The 26,355-nt window shown below is 35.8% G+C and overlaps 1 protein-coding gene across 2 annotated transcripts in view; it reads left to right on the forward strand.

Moving 5' to 3' along the window:
* The window catches only part of AFG2A (AFG2 AAA ATPase homolog A), a 348,297-nt gene that overhangs the window by 75,171 nt on the left and 246,771 nt on the right, over nt 1-26,355 (forward strand). For both annotated transcript variants that reach the window (XM_060105705.1, XM_060105706.1), the window contains exons 11-13: nt 3,705-3,914; nt 21,062-21,115; nt 22,804-22,883. In XM_060105705.1, the coding sequence (XP_059961688.1) occupies nt 3,705-3,914; nt 21,062-21,115; nt 22,804-22,883 (344 nt within the window). The remainder of the gene's footprint in view (nt 1-3,704; nt 3,915-21,061; nt 21,116-22,803; nt 22,884-26,355) is intronic.

The following is a 26,355-nucleotide window of genomic DNA, read 5'->3' on the forward strand; positions in this document are numbered from 1 at the left end:
ACTACTATTTGTAGTATAGTCTGAAGTCCGGGAGCCTGATTCCTCCAGCTCCGTTTTTCTTTCTCAAGATTGCTTTGGCTATTCAGGGTCTTTGTTGTTTCCATACAAATTGTGAAATTTTTTGTTCTAGTTCTGTGAAAAATGACATTGGTTGTTTGATAGGAATTGCATTGAATCTGTAGATTGCTTTGGGTAGTATAGTCATTTTCACAATGTTGATTCTTCCAGTCCAAGAACATGATATATTTCTCCATCTGTTTGTATTATCTTTAATTTCTTTCATCATTGTCTTATAGTTTTCTGCATACAGGTCTTTTGTCTCCTTAGGTAGGTTTATTCTTAGGTATCCAAAAATGGGCAGAAGACCTAAATAGACATTTCTCCAAAGAAGATATACAGATTGCCAACAAACACATGAAAGGATGCTCAACATCACTAATCATTAGAGAAATGCAAATCAAAATTACAATGAGATATCACCTCACACCAGTCAGAATGGCCATCATCAAAAAAATCTACAAACAATAAATGCTGGAGAGGGTGTGGAGAAAAGGGAACCCTCTTGCACTGTTGGTGGGAATGTAAGTTGATACAGCCACTATGGAGAACAGCATGGAGGCTCCTTAAAAAACTAAAAATAGAACTACCATATGACCCAGCAATCCCACTACTGAGCATGTACCCTAAGAAAACCATAATTCAAAAAGAGTCATGTACCACAATGTTCATTGCAGCTCTATTTACAATAGCCAGGACATGGAAACAACCTAAGTGTCCATCGACAGATGAATGGATAAAGAAGATGGATGTGACACATATATACAATGGAATATTACTCAGCCATAAAAAGAAACGAAACTGAGTTATTTGTAGTGAGGTGGATGGACCTAGAGGCTGTCATATAGAGTGAATGAAGTAAGTCTGAAAGAGAAAAACAAATACCTTATGCTAACACACATATATGGAATCTTAAAAAAAAATGGTTCTGAAGAACCTAGGGGCAGAACAGGGATAAAGACGCAGACGTGGAGAATGGACTTGAGGACATGCGGAAGGGGAAGGTTAAGCTGGGATGAAGTGAGAGAGTGGCATGGACATATATACACTACCAAATGTAAAATAGATAACTAGTGGGAAGCAGCTGCATAGCACAGCACAGGGAGATCAGCTCAGTGCTTTGTGACCACCTAGAGGGGTGGGATAGGGAGGATGGGAGGGAGACGCAAGAGGGAGGAGATATGGGGACATATGTATATGTATAGCTGATTCACTTTGTTGTAAAGTAGAAACTAACACACCATTGTAAAGCAATTATACTCCAATAAAGATGTTAAAAAATAAAAATTGATAAAGTATGTGTGTTTTTGTGTGTAGTGTGTGTGTGTGTGTGTGTGTGTGTGTGTGTGGAGAGAGAAGGAGAAAGAGCACGTACTAAAGCAAAACTGGTAAATGTTAAAAATTGGTGAATTTTGGTAGAGTATATATTCACTTATGGTACTGATTTTTCTTCAACTTTTGCATGTTTGAATAATTTCAAAATTAAGTTAAAAAGTAGAAGAAAAGGATAAAGGAAAGATCAGAAACACCAGAGAGCACAAGCAGGAACTACACATCAGGGTGTGACAGCTCTGCTGTACTTCTGCCTATATCAGGCCTTGGTTATACAAACACAGTCACCTTCTGCGGTAAACAGTCACTTTGTTCCTGCTGATGATAGCTGGATGTTTTTAGGGCCATAAGATCATGTGTACTAATCCCAAGTTTAATTTTAATTTTATTAATTGGTGAAATCAGAAATCAGTTAGGAAAAAGAAGTTAAAATAAAACCCAAGGCTAATGATGCTGCAGGGAAACATACATGTATCGCTCATGGCATTAAAATAGATGAAGTGGTTGGGATAGCAAACTGGCATCATGTATTAAGAGACCTAAAATGTTCATGCCTTTTAATCCAGTAATCTCACTTCTCAAATTAACTTCCAAGAAAGCAATTTAGAAAAAAATAATTAAATCTGAGCTCAGGGTTATGGTTGATAATACAGAATTCTCCTTGTTCTGTGAACAAAAAACAAAAACAATAGAATGCCCCCAAAAAACCATGCAAGTTCATTTGGAAAAAGTAATCTTTTCCTGATAGTAACAAACAAACAAAACCCTTATCTTTTTTGGGTTTGTAGATTGTTTTCTGACTTTTCTTCCTCTTTCTTTTTTTCCCTCTTCCCTGTTAAATGTAGGTAGCATCCATAGACATGCCTTTCATCCACATTTCTCTTCTCATGGTTGACTACTTCAATTGATCTCATGGTGTCTATTGTTTGTATGTAGCTATCTCTGAAATCTAACATTTCAACCCTATTCTCTTTCCAGAGCTCCATTTGTGATATATGTTCAACTTCGTTTGTGATGTATATTCAATTGTGAATGTATGCAATTCTGTGTATCCAAAAAAAAATCTCATTTATTTTCTCTTCTACTGATCATTTTTTCTGTGGTCTATATTCTTCTTATCAGTCCATCTTGAAATCTTTAGCTTCAGATTTTCCCTTTCTTCTGCCTTCAGAACCCTCAGCTGTAGACCTGTAGAAGTTTTCTGGTGTGTCTTCATCATCTCCATGTGGTTACCCTAGCTCAGGCTTCTTTTTTTTAGAGGATGTTTGTGATAGATCCTTAATTGTTCTCCCTGCACTTTCTCTCCTCTCTAATGAATCTTGTCAGAGAAGTCTTTCTGAAGCTCAGATCAGACCATATCACTTTCTAGATTAAAAACCTTCAAAGACTTCTTATGAATAAAGAGATTCGTGAACTCCATCTAGTCTTCAAGGTCTTCCACTATATGGCTTGAACTTACTTTTCTATTTTTATTTCCCCCCTTAAATCCATTTTCCTCTCATCTTCTTCATACTTCCTTCTGAGCTTTTCATAATTTTTTGGCCTCTATCTGACATTGTCCCTATTTTCACATTTCTGGATCTCATCCATGCTTCAAGAGTTGGCTTTCAGATTTGCCTTCCAGCTGGGAATAATCTTTTCTTCCTGGGAAGTCCCAAAGCCTTTTTCTGTTTCTTTGTTATTGTGGTTAGTATGCTTTCCATTGTACTATGGTTATTTATGTGCATGTTACTGGTAGTTGTTAAGTTCTTTAAAGTCTGGATTTATGTCTTATCTATTTCCTGTGTACAGTATATGATACATAGTTCTCAATGAATATTTATTAAGTAAATATCTAAGGAGCTATCTTGTTTGGGGGGCCTTTTGGGGGGAACAAAATTTTGAGGATTCTTTATTAATATACCAAAGGCAGAAAAGATTACATATTTCATAAGAACCTACAGAAGTATATTTAAAAGTAATTTTGCTAAAAAAGAAATACAAGAACTTAGATATATAGATGAGACCTTGGATCACTGATTCAAACCATTTTCAAACAGATGAAAGCTAGTTTTTACAGCCACGTAGAATAGAATATAGACTTCTCAGAATGTTCAGTCGTTTAACCAGTTACTTATACAAGTCTTGGCAAACAGAAACATTTTGTTTTTCTTTAGTATTTCTATAATATGCAGCTCACATTTTATAAACTCCTAATTTACTTCTTGATGCTGTTAAAATTGTTTTTAGGAAATTATTGATTCTTAAATAGTTCTGTTTCCCTTCTTGCATATATATTTTTTAAAATTTTTATTATTTGTTTGTTTGTTTTGCAGGTATCCTGGTCAGATATAGGAGGACTAGGAAATATCAAACTGAAGCTGAAACAGGCTGTGGAATGGCCCTTGAAACATCCAGAGTCTTTCACCCAAATGGGTATTCAGCCACCTAAAGGAGTTCTTTTGTATGGGCCTCCTGGATGCTCTAAAACAATGATTGCAAAGGCTTTGGCCAATGAGAGTGGGCTGAATTTCCTAGCTGTAAAGGTAGGGTGTTAAATTTTTTAACTGCTACTCTGTCTTCTAGGCACCCCCGTCCAATCCTCTGATTCCTACCCTTAGGAGCCATCTTAAAGAGTAGTTGATTTTTATTTGAGATTGATGGCAATATAATATAGGGAGATGGGAGATAACTAAATTAGTGCCTATAATCAGCAAATCATGGTTTAGTTTCTTGATTCTAAATATTTCTTAGACTCGTGTAATAGAAACCAGTTTTCTTTAGTTTCTGCATTTTTAAATTGTACTAATCACTTTTGTTTAACCAAGACTTAATTATAAATTTGATTGAATTTAATAAATTTAATATTTACAAACATATTTTAAAAGAAATCAAATACCTTATATGGTACAAATAATTTTTTTTAAAATATTCATCATTTATTTGGCTGCGTTGGGTCTCAGTTGCAGCACACAGGCTCTTTGTTGCAGCATGTGGACTTCTCTAGTTGTGGCACACGGGCTCCAGAGTGCATGGGCCCAGTAGTTGTGGCGTGCGGGCTCTTTAGTTGCAGCACATGGGCTGTAGAGAACACGGGCTTAGTTGCCCTGCGGCATGTGGGATCTTAGTTCCCCAACCAGGGATCAAACCTGTGTCCCCTGCATTGGAAGGCGGATTCTCAACCACTGGACCACCTGGGAAGTCCCCGAAAATACATTTTTTAAAAACACTTTCCCGGGCCTCCCTGGTGGCGCAGTGGTTAAGAGTCCGCCTGCCGATGCAGGGGATACGGGTTCGTGCCCCGGTCTGGGAGGATCCCATATGCCGCGGAGCGGCTGGGCCCGTGAGCCATGGCCGCTGGGCCTGCGCATCCGGAGCCTGTGCTCCGCAACGGGAGAGGCCACAACAGTGAGAGGCCCGCATACCGCAAAAAGAAAAAAAAAAAAAAAAAAAAAAAAACACTTTCCCAGTCAGAAGATATATATACATTATTTATATTCTGAAACACACACATGCATATTTTATTTGTTTACTGCCCTGCCCTATTACTTGGGATAGATTATCTTACCTGATATGTAGTTTTACATTTACTATAGGACTAGATATTAATTTTGTTATTAACTTCTGTGTAACATGATAATATATCCATTTACTAAATATATATATATATTTTAGTATATGTGTATATGTATATATAAAGCCTTAAATCCATTTCTGTAGACTTTATCACAAAAATACATATTTAAATATGTTAACTATCAAAGTCATTTCAGAAAAGGTACATGATAATTTATTTTGATGTTGTCAGGGAATTTTTTTTGTAATAAAGTATGTTTCTTTAATCTTAAAACATTGAAATCATTGGCAGGTTGAACGTATAAAACTTATTTCAGAGTGTCAGTCTTTTACTTTACTGTTGACCCTTGAACAACGTGAGTTTGAACTGTGTGGTTCCACTTATACGTGGATTTTTTTCTATAGTAAAACTATAGTATTACATTATCCGAGGTGGGTTGACTCCGTGGATATGGGGAAACTGTGTAAATGGAGGGCCGACTATAAGTTACACTAAGTTATACTTAGATTTTTGACTGCATGCAGGGTCAGAGCTCCTCACCCCCTCATTTTCAAGGATTAGCTATACTTAAATTTTTTGTGGAATGATATTTAGATGTATTTAGGCTATTTGCTATTTAAGAATCAGTATCTTCACAATCACTAGTGTTTGCCTGTTTTTTATTATCTTGTAGAAGACATTGGATAGGGATTTGGGGAGGGGACCATTTTCACTATGATTAGTTACGCTGAATCATGACCATAGTTTTAAAGGTTGCAGTTTTAAATGTTGGAGTAATGAGTGATTTTGAAATTTCCAGAGACATCTTGATTTCTCTTTGGTCCTTGTCCTCTCATCTTGTGGTAGTGGAAATGGTCATTTTACTGGCATTTCCTACTCTTTTTTTTCTGTCATCTCCATTTTTCTGTGCCTACCTTCCACAGTGTATATTCATAATTGAATTTTTCCTGTCTATTGGAAATCTAAAACTTACTTAATGAGGATTTAGCTCACTGTTATTTACACTTGAATGTCAAGGAAGAAACAGCACATATATTTCCTTACAAATTAGTATCTCACTCTTTTGTGATCCAAGATAACAGTTCCAGGTGCTACCAGGACTGCTTTCCGGCCTATCCTAGGATTACTTAGAAATATATTTATTATTGCTTTTGCATATGAAAGCTTTCATAACTTTACAGTTTCACTTTTGTCTTTTTTCATGATGAGAAAATGAGGAAGACCATTTTTTCATGTAAAATAACCAACTATGTGTTAACTTATATGCACCTTTCATTAACTATTTAATTCTTTTAGGTCACACACAAAAGATAAGTGATGTTAAGAAATTGTCTTAATAAATTGAGTTTGTACTTGCTTAGGGATTATTACATATCCTACTTACTAATTTTTATTTAATGTGGACTTTTATTCATTATACAATTTAGTGTACTTTGACAGTATTATTCAATTTTTGAATCTGGGTGGAGGATATATTAGGTGAAAAATGGGTGTTCATTTACTATTCTTTTAACTTTTCCTATGTGTTTAAAAATTACAAAAGAAAAAGTTGGGAACACAAAAAATATTTGCTTTTTTATGCATTTTCATTGGTCCTTTCATCTTGGTCTGATTAATGCTTATGAGAAGAGTTAAAATAGCTATATCATACCATTTATGTAGGAGGATATCAAGTCAAAGAAGTTAGGAATTCATATTGTATTCTTTCAGGTTTTATTTTCCTACAAAGAAAAAGTTGTCTTTTGTTTCCAACATAGATAATTGTTTTCTGTGGGATTTAAGTGTTATAATTAAATTTGAACTTTTTGAAATAACAAATCTCACACATTTTGAAAGTGATCAGAAAAAAATAGGAAGACTCTGGTTTTTTGTTTTTTTAACATCTTTACTGGAGTATAATTGCTTAACAATGGTGTGTTAGTTTCTGCTTTATAACAAAATGAATCAGTTATACATATACATATGTTCCCATATCCCCTCCCTCTTGCGTCTCCCTCCCACCCTCCCTATCCCACCCCTCCAGGCGGTCAGAAAGCACCGAGCTGATCTCCCTGTGCTATGCAGCTGCTTCCCACTAGCTATCTACCTTATGTTTGGTGGTGTATATATGTCCATGCCTCTCTTTCGCTTTGTCACAGCTTACCCTTCCCCCTCCCCATATCCTCAAGTCCATTCTCTAGTAGGTCTGTGTCTTTATTCCTGTCTTACCCCTATGTTCTTCATGACATTTTTTTTCTTAAATTCCATATATATGTGTCAGCATACAGTATTTGTCTTTCTCTTTCTGACTTACTTCACTCTGTATGACAGACTCTAGGTCCATCCACCTCATTACAAATAGCTCAATTTCATTTCTTTTTATGGCTGAGTAATATTCCATTGTATATATGTGCCACATCTTCTTTATCCATTCATCTGATGATGGACACTTAGGTTGTTTCCATCTCCGGACTATTGTAAATAGGGTTGCTGTGAACATTTTGGTACATGACTCTTTTTGAATTATGGTTTTCTCAGGGTATATGCCCAGTAGTGGGATTGCTGGGTCATATGGTAGTTCTATTTGTAGTTTTTTAAGGAACCTCCGTACTATTCTCCATAGTGGCTGTACCAATTCACATTCCCACCAGCAGTGCAAGAGTGTTCCCTTTTTTCCACACCCTCTCCAACATTTATTGTTTCTAGATTTTTTGATGATGGCCATTCTGACTGGTGTGAGATGATATCTCATTGTAGGTTTTTTTTTTTTTTTTTTTTTTTTTTTTTGCGGTATGCGGGCCTCTCACTGTTGTGGCCTCCCCCGTTGCGGAGCACAGGCTCCGGACGCGCAGGCTCCGGACGCGCAGGCTCAGCGGCCATGGCTCACGGGCCCAGCCGCTCCGCGGCATATGGGATCCTCCCAGACCGGGGCACGAACCCGTATCCCCTGCATCGGCAGGCGGACTCTCAACCACTTGTGCCACCAGGGAGGCCCTCATTGTTGTTTTGATTTGCATTTCTCTAATGATTAAAGATGTTGAGCATCCTTTCATGTGTTTGTTGGCAGTCTGTATATCTTCTTTGGAGAAATGTCTATTTAGGTCTTCTGCCCATTTTTGGATTGGGTTGTTTGTTTTTTTTTTAGACTCTGGTTTTGAGAAACACAAGTGTTCTGGATGTATTGAAAGAATAAACTCCCTAACACTTTTTGCAATGATGATTACCTTTAATTCTGAAGATAAAGAATTTTAAAAGTTTAAACATTTCTTTCTCTGAGTTTATGAAATAACCCTTTATCTTCCCCTGTGCATCTTTTCTAAACAGTGATTACAAGATTTATATTCTACTCAGAGTTAAGACTTCACCTTGCCTTGTGTGGGCTCTTAATAGCCTTTGGCATCTGTGTGTGTTTTTGTGCAGACTGTAGCACTTGACATACGCTTAAGTTTAGTTTGTCATCTGGGTCAATTACGTCAAAATATTTTCCAGTTGAAATTTCCTCTCTGCTTCTCGCTTGCTTTTTGTCCGGAGTGCTACAATAGATTAATTATCCTTGAATGGCTGGGCTGCTTTACTTTATGAAGAACTGTTACTGATTCTGGAAGAAGGGTGATTAGGCCTCTGACAGGGATTTTCAGAAAGTCCTTTATTAGCTGTATTGGTGAGTACAAGAATGTAATGAACTTAGTATATCCTTAACTTTTGGGAGAAACTTTTTCTGACACTTGTCTCAGAGAGGAATTGTGCAAAATACATCCCATTTTCAGGAAAAACCTGTATTTTATTGAAAGCAGTGCACAATTCAAAGTAATTACTATTGTTCGTTTAACTAGATCCCCTACTATTCTGTTACCAAAGGTACAACATAATTTGAACTTTGTAGGTTCCAAGTTCATCTTTAAATTAAAAAAAAAATTATATAGGCTAGTCTATAAATCATAGAGCTTTCATTTTGCAGATATTGCATGGAAAACTGCATAGATACCTCTTTTACATACTGAATGCTTTAAGATTAGTTTCTAGGATTACAAATAAGGATAGTGATGTTTAAGAAGGTGAAGTGACTTTTCCAAGTCAAAGTGGTGGTAATGGAACTGAAATTTGATCTCAGGACTTTCTGACTCCAGAGTCTAAGCACTAAACCCCACTGTATTATACAGTCTTCCATTTTCCTTTTTTTTTTTTTTTAAGTAAAACTAGTGCCCAGTGCTTTTTTTCATTAATTACACCAAATTACTTGAAGAGGTAGTTCAGGCAGTTTCTATGGGGCAGGTTCAGAGATGTGGAAAGATGTTTCTGGGACCTAGTTTAAAAAATAATTTTGTTTCTCTCAGACAAAGAAAACTGAGGAAAATAGCATGACTTTGGAGTGGAAGTTGATTGAGTTAATAAGAAAGGGTAAACACTGCCAAAGAAACAGGAACCTGATGAACTAAATGGAAGTGTAGGGAAAAAGACTAATGGTTGAATAATGTGAAGCTTGAAATTTACCTATTACTATATAATTTGTGCCCTTGAGATTGAGTGTGTTACAATGAAAAGAGCATTAAGCTAGGATTCTGATAGCTTTGGTTTGATTTCTAACACTAGCACTTTTTAGCTCTGTAACCTTAAATGCGTTAGCTCTAAGACTTAGTTTTTTCATCTCTATAGGCCTTTTGAGAGGATTATATTTAAAACGTAAGTGAAGAAGTTTTAGAGGGCATAACTACTTAACTCTTAAGTGTGGGCTGCATATAGTTATGACTTCTTTACAAGAGGGTTCCTTATGGAAAGGAGGGAGGGGCAGAGTTACTTGGTAGTGGAGAAGCCTACCTCAGCCAGGTTATCATGGTTAACACCAATTGGTCATGTTGTTAGTATGTACCCATGCATGATGCGATGAGAATGGTCCTTTCTTCCCAAGGTCTTCCTCCCAAACACTCATAATCCATGTCTACCTATGAGAAAAACATCAGGCAAACCCAAATTGACGGACGTTCTGTAAAGTACCTAACCAGTACTCCTGAAACTGTCAAGGTCATCAAAAATAAGGAAAGTCTCAGAAACTGTCACAGCCAAGAGGAGCCCAAGGAGACAGGACAGCTAAATATACTGTTGTGGTTTCCTGGATGAGATCCTAAAAGGACATTAGGTAGAAACTAAGAAAACCTAAATAAACTGTGGACTTCAGTTAATAATAATGTATCAATATTGGTTCATTGTGACAAATGTATCATAATATATTAATATATGATGAGAATAGGGGAAACTGAGCGTGTGTTGGGGTAGGGATGAGTATATGGGAACTCTTGGTACTGTATGCTCAGTTCTTCTGTAAACCTTAAACTTTACCAAAACAAAAAAGTCTGTTAATTAAATAAGAGTTCTAAGGTCAGTATCAGGGCATACATATTATGTCTGGATTCAGTGAATGTAACTGAAGTTGAAAAGGCCAGCTTAGGACGTCCCTGGCAATGCAGTGGTTAAGACTCCATCTTCCACTGCAGGGGGCATAGGTTCATCCCTGATTGGGGAAGTTCTGCATGCCACGCAGTGCAGCCAAAAAAAAAAGGCCAGCTCAAGTGTTCTGTACTGTGCTGTACATGATGAGTGGGATGCAGGGAAGGAGCAGAATCACAGGGAGATTGTCGATTCCTTGGGTGAGGGCTTTGGAGGAGACCTTTCCTATTCATCACCGCTCTGTTCATGTTCCACAAGATAGTGGAAAGTGACTGAGAAGAGCCCTGAGAGGAAGTTGGCTAGAGAAACTGAGTTTGAGGCTTCCCTGAGCTTGCCTGTTTTACTGCAGTTCTCAGTTGAAGCCTATAAAGGTGTGTTGGTTCTGGCCCTAGGCCCCAACATTATAAAGAATACTTTCTTTTAGTGTTTTAGTTATTTTTTCTTTCACCTGGGTGCAGCTTCTAATTTAGAGTCTCACTAGGAACTATGTCCAGTTTCATGCCTTTTGTGGACCCTAACTCTTTATTCTCCTTCCACAAGTTTATTGCTATTTGGGCTCATCTGGAGTCTGAAACCTTTTGAGTTTCTGTTTAATTTCCATTAGGGTTTTTTTTTTTTTTTAACTTAAAACAATCTTGATGTCTCCAAATAGTGTTGTCTTACGTGCCCCATGCTCTTAAGTTGACAGTTATTAGCATCCATGTTAAATAAAGACATATAGTTAGTTTTATCAATGTTTGAATGGCTATTAGGGGATAACTAATAATTATATAGTTTTCTTAGGACAAATAGAATTGTTACTGTGCCATGGTCAGTATCACAAAGTTATGTAGAAGTTAGATTGAATTTACTTAAATTTTGTGCACCATATAAGCTGACATGTTAAATTTGAGACATCATATATTAAAACCGTGTATGTTAATAAATTTTTTTTGAGTTGGGCTTGTATCAGATTAATGTCTTGACATGAAAGTATTCTGTAACACGTGGCTAAAAGTAAAAAATGACAATATATATAACAAATAATAACAAAACCTTTAGTATTTGGAATCTAAGAAGACCTAGAGAAATTTAGAAGGAAAAGAATGCTTTTACACTTCCAAGAAGTTTACTTAATAATAGAACATTTTGTTGTTGTGTCAGTTCAATTTTTATTTGTGGATTTCAGCTGAGAGAGTTTAGTTATTTTTTCCTTCTTTTAAATCTCTTTTGAATGAAATTTAATTGGGGTTGAAATAAATATTACAGTTTCATGTCTATAACACTAAAAATACTTGTAAGTGTTTTAGTATTGCAACAATAACTCAAATATATATTAAGCACCTTCTGTATGTTTGGCACTGTACATGGTAAACAAAGTGCATTAGATGGTCTCCTTGCTATCTACCAACTCATGATTCAGTAAGAAAGACATTTGACTAAGCAAGTGATATAATGAAATGGATAGCATTTAGAATCTTGATGATTAATTGTATGTGAGAAATGAGAAAGAAGTCAAAGGTGATTAAAATTTTTACTTTTAATGACTGGCAGATGGAAATACCCCAACTCTAGGAAGAGTTAGCATGTGAGGAGGAAAAGTAGGTTGGAGGTGGGAGAGCAGGTACCAGATTGAGATTTAGATATGTGGAGTTTGAAATGCCTTTAGAGCAATATGGCAGAAATGTCCAAAAGGGTGTTGAATATGAGTTTGTAGCTCAAGAGAAAGGTTATTTCTAGAGATTAAAACATGGAAGTTGAGACCTCGTGTTTAAGATTGTGCACAGTAGTCAGTAAAGGAGATTGAGAGTCATGAGAGTGGTCACTAATAATATAGGGGATTTTTCTGGGGGGGTGTGCACAAGCGCACTTTATAGCTAGCTTAACTGTAGTCAGCTTGGTGCCCACAGTGTAAGTTCTGAAGAAATGTGTCATTTTCTTTTCTTGAATAAATGAATTGTGGGGAAAGTTTGTATTATACTTTTTGAGAAAACAGCTTGAATTCTATTTCCTTCTCTGCCAGACCCTCTCACTTTTTAGGGGTTTTTACTTGCCCACGGCATTTCTTGCCTAGTACTTAATGCCTGTTTTCAGACTCTTTGAAGTGCTTTCCCAAAATGGCCTTCTCTGTGTGCTGATGCTGTACTTTTTATTAATTTTCAAGATCCTTTACTCACATTGCATATATATAATTCTATCTCATGTGACTTTGGGTTTTTATGAGCTTATTCCATAACATTTAACCATAGTTAACGCTTGGGTTAACTTGCCTTCCCTAGACATTCGGGAACTTATAAAACCTTGATTTGAATTGTAATAGCCAAAAGCAACAGGCAGGTGTCAGACACATTTAAAAAGCCCTTGAGAAGACTGGAAAAAAACCAGTAGTGATTAAAGGGGCAAAATTGCAAGAGCATGAGGTATAAATATTGTACTCGAATTTGTGACTGATATGGTGTAAAATACTGAAACACAGTAAAAAATAAGTCAGGTTTAGTTTTCACTAGATTTAACAGAACAGTTGGGCAAATTTTTACATGTTTTTATGTTATTTTTGTTGTTTTATAAACTTGAACACTTGAAATCTTGGTCATGGAAAAATTAAAAATAACACTACCCCAAAACAAGCCAATTTATGGTACTTAACTTACTTTTGGTGGTTTTCTTGGACACGCTTATCAATGAAACACTTACCTAGGCAGGCAAAATGTGGCAGGACTAACATAGTCCTGTTACCAAAATAACATAGTTATTTTGGTAAGTAAAATTAGAAGAGAAATAACCTTATCAGGTTTCATCAACCTTATCCATTCTAGGGATTCATGTATTATTTTTTTAAAGAGTTAAATAACTTAAGAGCAAATATGGGATTCATAGACCATACTATATGTACCTAACCCTTATAATTAGATATTAATGGTCTCTTGTCTATAATGGTTATTAATAAAATCCTTATTTTCAAATTAACCCATGCTAGCAGCCATTTATTGAGAGTTAGAATTTGCCCTTACCACTTGATCTCTTCCCACAAATACCTTTGAATTTGAATTGCTGGTACCATGTACAATCTTAAGTGGACATTTCCTTTTTTTTTTTTTTCCTAATTTTATTTTTTTTTTTAGAACTTGGAAAACAGAGGACATCATAGTTTTTAGAAAAAGTAGTCTGGGAACTCAAATCCTGTATTCTTGTCATCATTTCTGTCATTTAACTTTTCTGGGACTTCTGGCATTTCACTTAACTTCTTTGGGCTTTGTTTTCCTCAGGTTTTAAATGAGATAGGTTAGAGTAAATGATTCTCCTAAAGCCCTTCCACGAATAACATTCTATGAGTAACTCACATAATGCTTATATTCTAATCTGTTGTTTATCTTTTTTGCCTGTTGGTGGCTAAACTATTCACCTCAGAGGAGTGTTGTAAGCAGTAAGGGGATAATACATATCAAGCGTTTAGCAAGATTTCATAAAATTAGCTGATGCTAGTTGCTGTTTTCCTCTGTTTTTAAGAATTGGATTGTATTTGACCTCAAATAGAACAAAAAAGTATAGCAGCACAGCTTATGATCCCTTAAGTTTTCTGTTAGTGTTAGAATAAAATGTAGTATATATCTTTGAAAGTGATTTTAATCTTTTGCAACTTGTACCATAACACAGTGATTTTTGGCAATTTGAACTTCAAACTCAAAATAACCTTTCTTGGGGATGATATTTCCTAGACTTCATATGGAATTCTGGATTTATGTAACATATCAGTTCAGTTACTGGGATTGCATTTTTAAGCCAGTCATCCAGGTAGAATTCCTCAGCATGCAGTTCTGTACAAAATCACATGTTCTCTAGAGACCTTACAGTACTTTTCATTACTGCTATGACTTGTTAGTAATACTTGACTTGAATTATTCTAACCCAGATTTTCGTCACAGCGCTAACTTCTTAGGTTAGATTTTCAAATCTGTTTGATTTTTTTTTTCTTTTGTTTTGTTTTTGGAGAAAAAACACTGTTTGTTATCCACAGGTTTTTCTATACGTAGCCCACCTCTACGTAGTAGTGGAATGGCCCTTCATTATTTAAGGCTGTAGGCCATATTTTCACATTTTCAACACAGTATTGTCGGTTTGCCTGTACATCAGATTTTTAAAGCATGTTAATCTTTCTGTTGTCTGTAGCACCGTATTGTGTTCTTAGATCATGAAATGATCATAATCTTGTACTTTCCAACACCGATATTCAAGTCATCTTTTTTAGAGTCAGCTCTATGGAGAACAGTAATCATTTTTCTGGATTCTCTAACCGCTTTCCTTCACTTAAGCCAGATAATTAGAAGGCAGTATATATGTATTAAGTATATTGCCTGCTTAAGGAAATGTCTTCACTGGCTTACTATTTTTATGTTACACCATTGACTTTTATGGAGAGTAGCTAGAAGAACAGTAACAGTAATACAGACTTTGCATGATAATAAAGTAACAGTGAAACCAGTTTCCTTTCTGATTTTTATTAGGTCACACTTGCCTAAGTAGTCACCCTAAACTGAATGAAATTCTGCATAAAATTTTCTTATCCCTTCCTCACTGCCCGCCCCCAACCCCTCCCCAACAAAAATCCATTCTCCTGATTATCTAAAGCTTCTTTTATTGAATGGGCCCAAATTGTTTTGTTGTTTACTTTCTTAACTCTTTGTTCATAGTCCCTTTTGGGTAAAAGTATAATTTATATTATATATTATAAATGGGCAGACCTTGTTTTGCCCTGTAGTGCAGGGCTCTAAGAATGGTCATGCAAGATGAAACCATGCAAAATGATCTTAATAACCAATGGGGAAAATTACAACTGTTCCATGACCTTTGAAAATTTGGCAAAACATTAGGAGCTCTCTACTCTTGGTTGTAAGTGTACAAGGCAGTGGATTTTGGCTGTATAATAACTTTCTTGCTGGTCTTCCTGCTGCCAAACTGTCTCTGTAGTCCAGCCCTTCATATTTTATAAGGACACTACAATTTATTTACCCATTTTTATGTTAATGAATTTTTAGATTTAATTAATGTTTAGATTCCAGGTTTAATTTTTTTTGTTGCTGTTAAGAATGCTACACTAATATTCTTGTACATATCTCCTTGTGTGTATGTACAAGAGTTTCTCTAGGGTATACATACCTAGAAATAGAAGTTTGTCATTGGGCATGAACAACTTAAACATTACTAGCTATTTTAAAATTGCTTTTTTTTTTAACGGTCATTGATTTTTTTCACTAATATTTTGATCAATTCAATTTTTTTTTTTTTTTTTTTTTTTTTTTTTGCGGTACGCAGGCCTCTCACTGTTGTGCCCTCTCTCGTCGCGGAGCACAGGCTCCAGACGCGCAGGCTCAGCGGCCATGGCTCACGGGCCTAGCCGCTCCGCGGCATGTGGGATCTTCTCGGACCGTGGCACGAACCCGCGTCCCCTGCATCAGCAGGCGGACTCTCAACCACTGCGCCACCAGGGAAGCCCTCTCTCAATGTATTGAAGTCCAGGTTTTTCACTCAGCAATTGTGTCATTGATATTTTTGGTGACTTTTGATCTCATTGGCAGAAATGAACTATTTCAAATTGTATGAGATTAATCTAGATCAGGGGTCAGCAAACTGCAGTTTTGGGGCCAAATCCAACTTACAGTTTATTTTAATTTAGCCCTCTGGTTAAGAATGAACCTTATGGGCCTCCCTGGTGGCGCAAGTGGTTGAGAGTCCGCCTGCCGATGCAGGGGATACGGGTTCGTGCCCCGGTCTGGGAGGATCCCATATGCCGCGGAGCGGCTGGGCCCGTGAGCCATGGCCGCTGAGCCTGCGCGTCCGGAGCCTGCGCGTCCGGAGCCTGTGCTCCGCGACGGGGGAGGCCACAACAGTGAGAGGCCCGCATACCGCAAAAAGGAAAAAAAAAAAAAAAAAAAAAAGAATGAACCTTACATTTCCAATGGGATGTTTAAAAGAAGAAGAATATGTGACACAGGGTGTATGAGTCCCAGAGTGCCTGAAATATTTACTCTCTGGCCCTTTACATTTTATCTTCCTCAATCCCACAATACTTGGGAAAATGCCTCCAGGTTTATTTATCTTACTGATAGTTGTGAGTATAAATTTTGTGTTTCTGTTGTATAGTCTAACCTGTGTCTAAAAACAAACTTGTAAAATTGGTTTGGTGTTAAGCTGTTGCTATTTCTTTATCCTTTAAAAAGTGAGAATGTTGTGTCTTGGCATTACTAATGTTTCATTGTTTGTCTTTATTCAAGTTAAAGCTATTTGGGATTGTATTATTTAAGAAATTAAGATAATTAAATCATTGGTGATGAGGTCTCTCTGTAGTTATCTTTGGGGAATTAGCTTCAAAACAATTCTGTTGTGTAAATATGATTGCTTGGAGACAGTTTAAGTGTCGATGTACAAACAGTTGACATTCTAATTGTAAATAATATTTAGTCATCAAAAGCACTGTCCAAAGCAAGTTTTCTTAATAACTTTGTTTGCTTACAGGTAATTTATGCATTCCTTGGTTGTTGGTAAGTTTCAGTCAGATGTAGGAGTACCTTTAAATGTTAGTTATGCTTTTCATGCATTTGCCCCCTAATTAGCCTCAAATATTATTTTTTTTACAATATGTATAATTTATTACTTTGAAATAATTTTGAAAAGATTATTTTTAAAGAAAAGAGGAAAACACACATAAGATATAGATGAGAGTTTTCTTTTGGGGGGAGAGGGGAACATTATAATTAACCTTGTTAATGTTATATAAAACTTACTAATGCATCAACTTAGATTACTCAGAAAATCAGGCAGAAAGGTAAAATTGCCCCTCTCATTACTTAAGGATTTCTGTATTGATGCTATCAGATAACTCAGCTGAACATGATGAATGGCAGTCTCTTTGGAGCAGCTAGGTTTTGTCAGCCTGAACTCTGAGTTATTCTTCCTATCCTTTCCTTACTCTTATTCTTGACTGTTCTACCCTGATCCCCATATGTTCTAATCTATTTACTTGTTACCATATTATCAAATTTCAGTAGTTTTGAAGCACCATTGTAGAGGTAGTATAAAAAATATTAAAAGATTATCTTCCTTTCCTCAGGTGTGTTTGTAATTTGAAAGACTTTTTTACGTCTGTAATTTTTGTTCATTTATCCCATCTGTTCTTTTTTTACCCCCTCTTCCTGCCTTCTTTTGGATTAGTCGAGTATATTTTGGTATTCTAGTTTATCTCCCCTATTTTCTTGATAGCTAAACCTCTTGGTTTTTCTTTTTAAAAAAATACTTGCTCTAGGATTTTAGTATACACACTTAATTTACAATTTACCTTCAAATAATACTGTGCCACTTTATGTATAATATAAGATTCTTAAAGCAATTTGCATACCTTTGGATGGAGAATTTAGAAACTAAGTTCTGAGTGTTACCTCATGGTGAGACCCCTCTGTGGGGAAGGTCTCCTTAGCCCTCTTGATCTCTGACATCTCATGCTAAGTGGCTGCCACCACAAAACCCTGTACTGATGTCCCCTCGTCCTTCTGTGCTGTCCCTGTCTCTACCACCCCATGGCTCCCAAACTCTACACTGCCTTTTCTCTGTCCCTTGTGGTGTTGCCCTTCTCACCCTACACCTAGTTATTCCCAGCATGTTGCCCTGAAACCATTTTTTGTCCATGTGCTTCCAGAAATTCTCTTTCCATGTTCTGTTATATCTGACCGTTTCCTTTATGTTAGCTTCTAGTTTCCTATCCTAGTTTATTAACTCCCTCCTTCCATTCTAAATGACCTGACATAGTTGTGCCCTTATTGCTGTTCAGGATTATTCCTTGATTCCTTTACCTGGAAGGAATCTTTGTTTTATTTTTGCTTCTCTTCGTGGCATTCTCTATATAGGTGTGATATTTTTTTCCTCGCTGTATTTTTATTTTTTAAGAATATAATTATTGTTATATTTTAAGAATAAGATTATTTTAGCAATCTATTAAACCATAAACTCATTATAGACACTTAATAAATATTCCTTGAATGAATAAATGAATGTTTCAGTGCCTCTATATGTCAGCAAAGAAATTAAGGTGCTAGATATTTGTTTCTGATTTTCCCTGCCTTTGATTTTGTGTGGATCTTTAATTTACTCACAGATGGAAAGTCATCATAGTAGCTCTGCATCTCTGTCATTTTACATAACTGAATTAATATATATATATAAATTGCTTAGAACAGTTCATGGCACATAGGAAATATTCAGTAAATGTTAGCACTTATGTTTATGATTACAAAATTTTTAATTTTAATCATCTTGGATGGAATATTTTTAATGAGATATATATTTCTGAGAGTTGCTACACTGAATATTGAGCATCCTTTTTTCCTTCATGAATTAAGTCATTGTGAACATCAGAAATAGTATAAGTCAAATTTGAATTAGTATCCCTTACCTCTTATTCTCTCTTTCACATCTTGCTACTCACAACAAATTAAGTTGATTTTATCTTTTTAAATAGTTTATGTGGCTGTCTTCTCATTTCCATTCCATTGTTTTACCTTAAGCCTGTGCCTCATCATTTCTCACCTTTGCTGTTTTAAGAATTTCATAACTGCCATTCTGGTCTCATATGTTCCTCCAAACCATCCTTTATATTGTGTCTGGAATCATCTTTCCCTAATACACCTATTATCAGTTAACTCCCCTAAGACTCTTCCCATTGCTTACAGGATAAAGTTTAAACTTGTTTTTGACATGCTCCTGCCTCCCACTTTAAGTAGCCTTACTGTTGCTGCATTCTCTCTGCCCCCTAAGCTCCACCTGTTATAAATTCTTAGATCAGTTCAAACTCAAGTTTGTTAGTCTTGTATATAACTGAAAAAGTCAATGAACTCTAAGTTAAAATCTTAAGAGCTCTTCTACCATTAAAGTGCATATCAACACCTGTTTTAGCTCATCAGAGACCTTTTTGATTTATTTCTGGGTCTTGATGTATTTCATATTTTTGAGGGTGGTAAATCAACTGCACACTCACCTGAAATGTTACTTTCTCTAGGAACATCCTTGACTCTAAGCAGTTGCTTTTCTATGTTTCAGTGGCACCTAAGCATCCCTCTATCCTAGTACTTGCCATGCTATATAGTATAACAATTATCTTTGTAATAAGGTGTCTTATCTGAAGCTAACTATTGCCTGTACCAGTTTGTAGCACTAGTTGACATTCTGCTAGGGTTTGCCTGTGTGCTTCAGTCAGTCCGATTTTTATTTAATTGGTGTATTTTGTTTTGGAAATACTCAAGCTAGTGTCTAGTTAATATCCCGTAAATTGTTGGGACCCATAATTTGCCTGGGGTAGAACATGAATCTTGTTCAAAATAATGTGTGTGTGTAGGTGTGTGTGCGTACACGCATGCGTGTGCAGAGAGAGAAGCACACACATACATGTCTAATGGGTTTGGAATTGTGTGGGGAAGGGTGTCAATAGAAGCCAGATGCTGGGAAGAACAGTGAGTGAAAGCCCATAGCCGAGAAAGACATCTGGCATTTTGTACAATAAACTTTATACCAGTATCTGAAGGGAAGAGTTGTGGTTCTCAGGACAGCATTATTATTATTATTATTGTTTTATTTATTTATTTTGTAATCCCATGACTTCTTGTGATGTGATAACTAGCATGAGAAAGTAGATAGGTGTGTGGTAAAAATGAAAGCCTACCATTTCATACTATACATAATATTTTAGGTACTTAAGAAAGAAAAATCTTACTATTCAGAAATGTTGAATGTCCAAAAAAAAGTGTATCTTTGAATCAGTGATAGGTGCTTTATTGCTGGGAGTCCAGCCACTTTTATGAGGATTCTTCTGTTGATGGCTGGTTAGTAAAAACTGGTAGATTTTATTACTAGAAGTCCATACCTTTCATTCTTGGTACCCATTCTAAAATAGCTGGACACAGAAGGGAAAAGAGATTTCCCATCAACTGGATGAAATGCTGAGTGGCAGATATCTGAAGGGAGATTCAGACAGAGGCTGAGTGAATAGACACTATGGAGGGTAACAAGGTTATTGTCACAATGTGATACACTGACTGAGGGTTAGCTTTGTTGGTGGTCCTAAGATTTTTTTCTGCAGGAGTTATCTCCTTTGGCTGGGATAGTGGCTGAGAAGAGCTCGTTTGGCCCTGCAGATCCATAAAGTCAGCGTCTACATGGCCAAGTCAAATGAGAGGAGGGAGCTGGAGAGTAGCATTTATTTTGGAAATACTCAGCGACTAAGATAATGTCATTGATTACATGATTCCCATTCCATTTTCAGGGATTATCATGGAGTCATAAAAAGAATTAGCCCTGAGGTCTTGCTTCTTGTCAGAGAGGGCTGTAGATCTAGTATTAGACTGTTCTATCTTCAGTGCCTAGCACCATTCCTGATATATAGTAAAATTATGGATGGATGGGTAGACAGATGATGAATGAGATGTTAAACTATCATGTTTAGTTGCAGTCACTGTGTTGACCTGTAGTTTTTGGAATACAGAATGGCTTTAATTTTTGAGGCATAAATAACACCCAATAAAAATAAGCATGCTAGAGGAACTATTTTAATTAAAAGCTGATTTTTGTCTATTTTTTTCATCTTTTTCTTTTATTTGTGTATTTTCTCTTTTATTGAAAGACATACATGTGTTTGGATTTATAAAGACACTGAACAGTTGTTTTCTTTTCATTCAGGGGCCTGAATTAATGAACAAATATGTTGGTGAATCTGAAAGAGCAGTTAGAGAGGTAAGAAGATTATGTCTTAAAGTGGAACTCTGCATAGGAGAACCAGGCTTCTGTCCTGTACGGTTTCCATTTTGGTTGGGGTTATAGATTTTGAAGTTTCCAAATCTAAATTCTAGTGGTATATTTTTTCTTCAGGAAAATATTATATTTAAATGCAATTTTGGTCATCTACAATTCTTTGTTTTTGTTTTTAAACATCATAATATTTCCAGCCTTTAGTTTTATCAGATATTTTTTAACGAATGTCAGCATTTCATTAAAAAAAGTAAGGATACTTTTAAACTTAACAAAGCATGCATGATGTCAGAATGAGATTTAAATCCTTTAAACCAGGTAGCCCTTTAAATCAGATAAGCTTATTAGTATATGAAAATGTCACTGTACTCTTCTTATTTTATTTACTTTACCTTTGACTGGTGATTTAGAAAGTGCATCCCCCTCCTGTCTCTTAAATTTTACAGCCAGTGCCTGATTGGCCTACTGGCTAATCCATATTGCTGAAGCTACATAACTGGGAAGTTCATGCAAAATCAAGGCACTGAAATGGGGGTAACTATAGCAGTTTGACCACAAGTCTCGGCTTTCCCAAGCAAAGATTGGCCTGCCTCACACAGGCACCCTGTATCCTCACAGAAGCTAAGCAAGGACAAGAACACATAAATAGCAGTGGAACGGATGGTCTCCACTTATGACATATGTGGGTATCAACCAAGAGTCTTAGAGACTGGAATACTTCGTTTTGCATCTGAGAAAAAAAATTTAAGTTACTTTTTCTTTCTTTTTTTTCTTGAAATATAGATGTTGGTTATCATATAAAACATTAACTGATAATGATAGCACCTCATTGATTAAAATATGAAAAAGCTGGTGTTTATTAATATTAAGGTTTTGGTGACAGTTGTGTATTTTTATGGTCATCATACTTGTGGCCAGAAAATGGAGGCCTAGGTTACAGGTTACACACATTTGGATTTCTTTCTGCTTATGCTGACGTTTTCTAGCCCATTTCCACATGTTTTCCCCGTGGCTGTCTGGCCAGTCTTTGATGTTGATAGTGTGATTGACTTCAGGTCTAAACTATCTATGCTTTTCCAAGTTTTAGCTGTTTTTTCCATACAGTCTTCAGAGAAATGAGCAGTGTGTGACTTTTAGGTTTATGGGTATTTTATATGCTAAACTTTGGCTGATTTTATACATTTATGATTTTTCTTTTAAATATGTGTTTCTTTAGATAAATGTTCCAGGCATTATACTAAGTGCTTTGCATTCTTTTTAAATTCATTTCTTAAACTTCTGAGGCAGGCATTTTTCATAATCTCCATTTTAGAGATGTGGAAATCGTAGTTTAGAAAAATAAAGTTACCCACTGAAGGTCACACAGCTACCAAGTGGTGAAGGTGGGATTTTAACTGAGATTGTTTGATTACTTAATCAAATTGTCTCCTACACACCTCTAAGAATATGTATTGGTGTCTTGTCTCTGATTGCAAGTAAGCACCGTGGAAGAGGATACTTTTACATCCATTATGAAATGCTTATACATCTGTTACAGGTTGTATACAAAGTGATTGGGCTGGTTTACTAGTACATAATAGATTTGGTTCTAAATATAATTTTCAAACTAAAACTAGCTATGGAGTGTTCTGGAATTTGCTGATCTTTAGCTAATGTAGCACTCTTTCCACCAGATCTTCCGAAAAGCGAGAGCAGTGGCTCCTTCCATCATTTTCTTTGATGAACTTGATGCCTTAGCAGTTGAAAGGGGCAGGTAAGAAATATTTAATAGGACTGCTATTAAATATTAGCAATTACAGTGTAGAGGAATTAAATTATTTCACGTCATCACTTTATAGTACTTTCATGTATAATTTTTTTTTTAAGACTGATACGCATTTGGGGCATTTGAGCTAATTTCCATAGTTTACTATCTAAAGAGAGCCCCCTGCACTGCCTATCAAAATTTGGGTTTTTATTAACATGTGATTAAAACTGTAAATAAAGTTCAGTTAAGCATAATTACATGATAGAGTAGAACCCAATTATAATAAAAGTTGTTATTATAGAGATTTTAATATTATCTGGATTCAGTCATGTTTCCTAAAATATAGTTACAATAGAATAAAAATTAGTATTAATAGTTTTGTTTCTGAATGTCAGACAATAAAGAGGATTATTTATAATATATCAAACATATTATGTGTGTGTGTATATATATATATATATTAAACTGTTTTCAAGTGTGATTTTTTTTTTCTCTACAAAGATTTACAGGTCTTTTAAGGAATACATGGTACAAGTACTTCATGTTGGAGAGTGTTTATTTGTGTGTTTTCTTCATAGCCCTCTGATTATACATTGACTAGAAAAGTTTTGCTGATGATAATTATAGTGATGGCAGAAGGCACCTTCTAACTCTCAGTGTTAAATTTGATAAGAGGCACACTGCTCTCTTCTTTACTAGGTAGAGCTGCCTAATCAGATGAGAGTATGAACTGTCACTAGGAAACATTAGGAGGTAGCCTGCCCTGCTCTCTACCCCACCCATTTGATATTCTGTAAATACCTACCAGTCTTGTTATTTTATGAGTTGGAGTTCATGAGTCCTTTTATTACTTCTGAAGTGAGATGGACCAAAAGGTTACAAATAGCTCAAGTTCACCTTGACTGCAGGAGAAGAAAAAGAAGCCAGAGAAGTTTACTGAAGTAGGGTGATCTGCCACATTTATGTGCCATCAGAGACGTCTGTTTTTGGAGCCTAGAAAGGGACAGGGTGGGAAACACTGTTAAATATGAACCAAATGGGAGGTGGAATATGTAGCAGAGTTCTCATAAAATGCCTTTGAAAGGTAATGGTGTGAGAAACCAGACAAGGCACTTGGTAGAAATAACCTGTTTTTGTTGGCAATTTGGCGCAGTAGGAATTTGCAAATGTATTAAGAGATGCTAATAATTTGCACCCTCTAGATATCATTTCCTTTAGTAGTCTTCATCATATTGTGAGCCCTTCCTCAGTGGCTCATTCAAATAAAGTACAGGTAAATTCTGTGTAGTTTCCTTTGCATAGAGAAATTTCGGTCAAGTTAGTTGACATTTCAGAAAACAAAGATAAGGCTGAACTACCAAATGTAATGTTAATAGTCCAAAGTAGAGAGTTTTAGTTGTACTTTAGCTGCACTAAGTCTTATATAGTTACTAAGTTTTATAGCCATAAGAATCTCATAGAGTGATATTTTGGTTGTTTTTTCCCCATAATTGTGTGATGGGCCAACATTACCTAGAAAGTTATTGTTTTATCTAGTTAGAGTGCTGTAACCTGAAAACAAAAACAAACAAAAGCTTCACACATATATTTTTGTTCTTCAGCTATTTGAATTGGACACAGTTTCTAGAAACTGAAAGCACAGCTGTTGATAGATAGCAAAAGTATGAAATTCCGAAAATACTAAGCCAACTTTATACATTGTTAAAGAAGTAGAAAACATAGGAAAACATAGAAAAATTAAAAATTCCATAAGCTAGAAATTTTCTATATAATTTTGGGCTGTAGAATATTCATTGCTTTCATTTCTTCTGTTTTTCTATGATAACATTCAGATCCAACTCATAATATGACTAGTCCAAAAATGACAGTGCCTAAGATGACTGTTTCTTCTTATCAAGATTTGGATTTCCACACTTAAGATGTTTAACAGATTGAGCCCTGAATTATGATATATACTAGTCTGTACTATCCTGTGCATGTTATGTCAATTATTTTGACTACTTGAAGTTACTCAAATTAGCCACGAAACTGAGGATTGCAACCCGCACATTAAATAGAGTATAGACATACTATTTGCTTAGCTTTAGAAATATTTGTGCTTTCAGAGAGATTTTTCATGTTTATAAAAGTGTCTACTTACAACCATTATTTTCTCCTCTTCCCTGCCCCATTTAAGTTCTTTGGGACTTGAAAAATAAGTAAGCCTGATATTTACTTGTCTTTTTCTGTATGCCTATTTAAATTATGGGTGTTCTGAATAAGATTTTTTGTCTTATTTCATATTGTGAGTTGGATGAAATGTTGTAAGATTCCCTTTGCAAAGTGCTTTAATGATCTGTAAATATTTGGGAAAATCGAAAATGCTGTTAAAGTAGCATAGCTCTTTGGGAAATGGATACTATGGTAGGGAGTAAAGCACTGATGTAGGGAAGAGATTTGAATTATACTGAGCTAATAATAATATTGGGTAACATTTATTTAGTGCTTATTGTATTCTAGAAACTGTTTTAAGTGCTTTACAGCTGAAGAAAAAAAATCATAAAAAGACCCCTGCATTAATGCAAAGTAGGATATTACACAGTTGGTTTTAGTATTCTGCCCTGCCTCCTAGCTAGCTTAAATTTTTACCTTTTTCAGGGTTATAGTGGGGAGGGGAGAGCACGCTGGGCAGTAAATCATCAGTCACTCTTGTCTTAGGCAACACTTCTGTCCCCAGAAGTGAAGAAGGATAGGGTGATTCCCCATATACTGTATTCTGTTGGCCCGGTCTCCTCTGACTGAGGAAATGGCCACTAGACTAATCTAGAGATTCCTAGAACAACTTCCTCTGTCTAGGACGTTCCAGCTAGTCAGTGGATCTTGGAATCATCCTCACCAGCTGACATTAATGACTTTCCTTAGAGAGATGGCCTGATGTAACATTTTACTAGGAATTGGGAGTTATTTTTTGTTGTTATAGGACACATAGGTCATTTGTAGCTATCTTTTAAAATGAAAATTTGCTTGCATTTTGCATGCACCAAGAAAATTACCATAAGTAGTGCTTGTGTGCAGAGTGTTGATAGTATATGTTTGGCTAGTCTTTAGGTCTCTTTCAAGCCTGAATATTGACATTGGGGGTGTGGGGGATAGATTTTAAGAAACAAATTCAGACGCTTGCCATTTGGGATTCTTTATGACATTTAAAAATTATACTAAAAAACATTTTAAAATTTGAATTGGATATGAGTTGTTGGCCTATAATTTAGAAATCATATGAAGAGATGATAGGGGATTTTATTTTATTGCAGGAGCTGAAAGGAAATAAATATCATTTTTGTGAAATTTTTGCTATTGAAAAATAAAATCAATGTAATAATTACCATCATGGTGGTGAGATCTCCTTAAGATAGGGGTTAGCATTCCTTTTCTGAAACAGGCCAGTTAGTAAATATTTTTTGCTTTTTGGGCCATACAGTTTCTATTGCAGCTATTCATC

This window comes from Mesoplodon densirostris, chromosome 1 (assembly GCF_025265405.1).
Source record: "Mesoplodon densirostris isolate mMesDen1 chromosome 1, mMesDen1 primary haplotype, whole genome shotgun sequence".
Taxonomy (NCBI): Eukaryota; Metazoa; Chordata; class Mammalia; order Artiodactyla; family Ziphiidae; genus Mesoplodon; species Mesoplodon densirostris.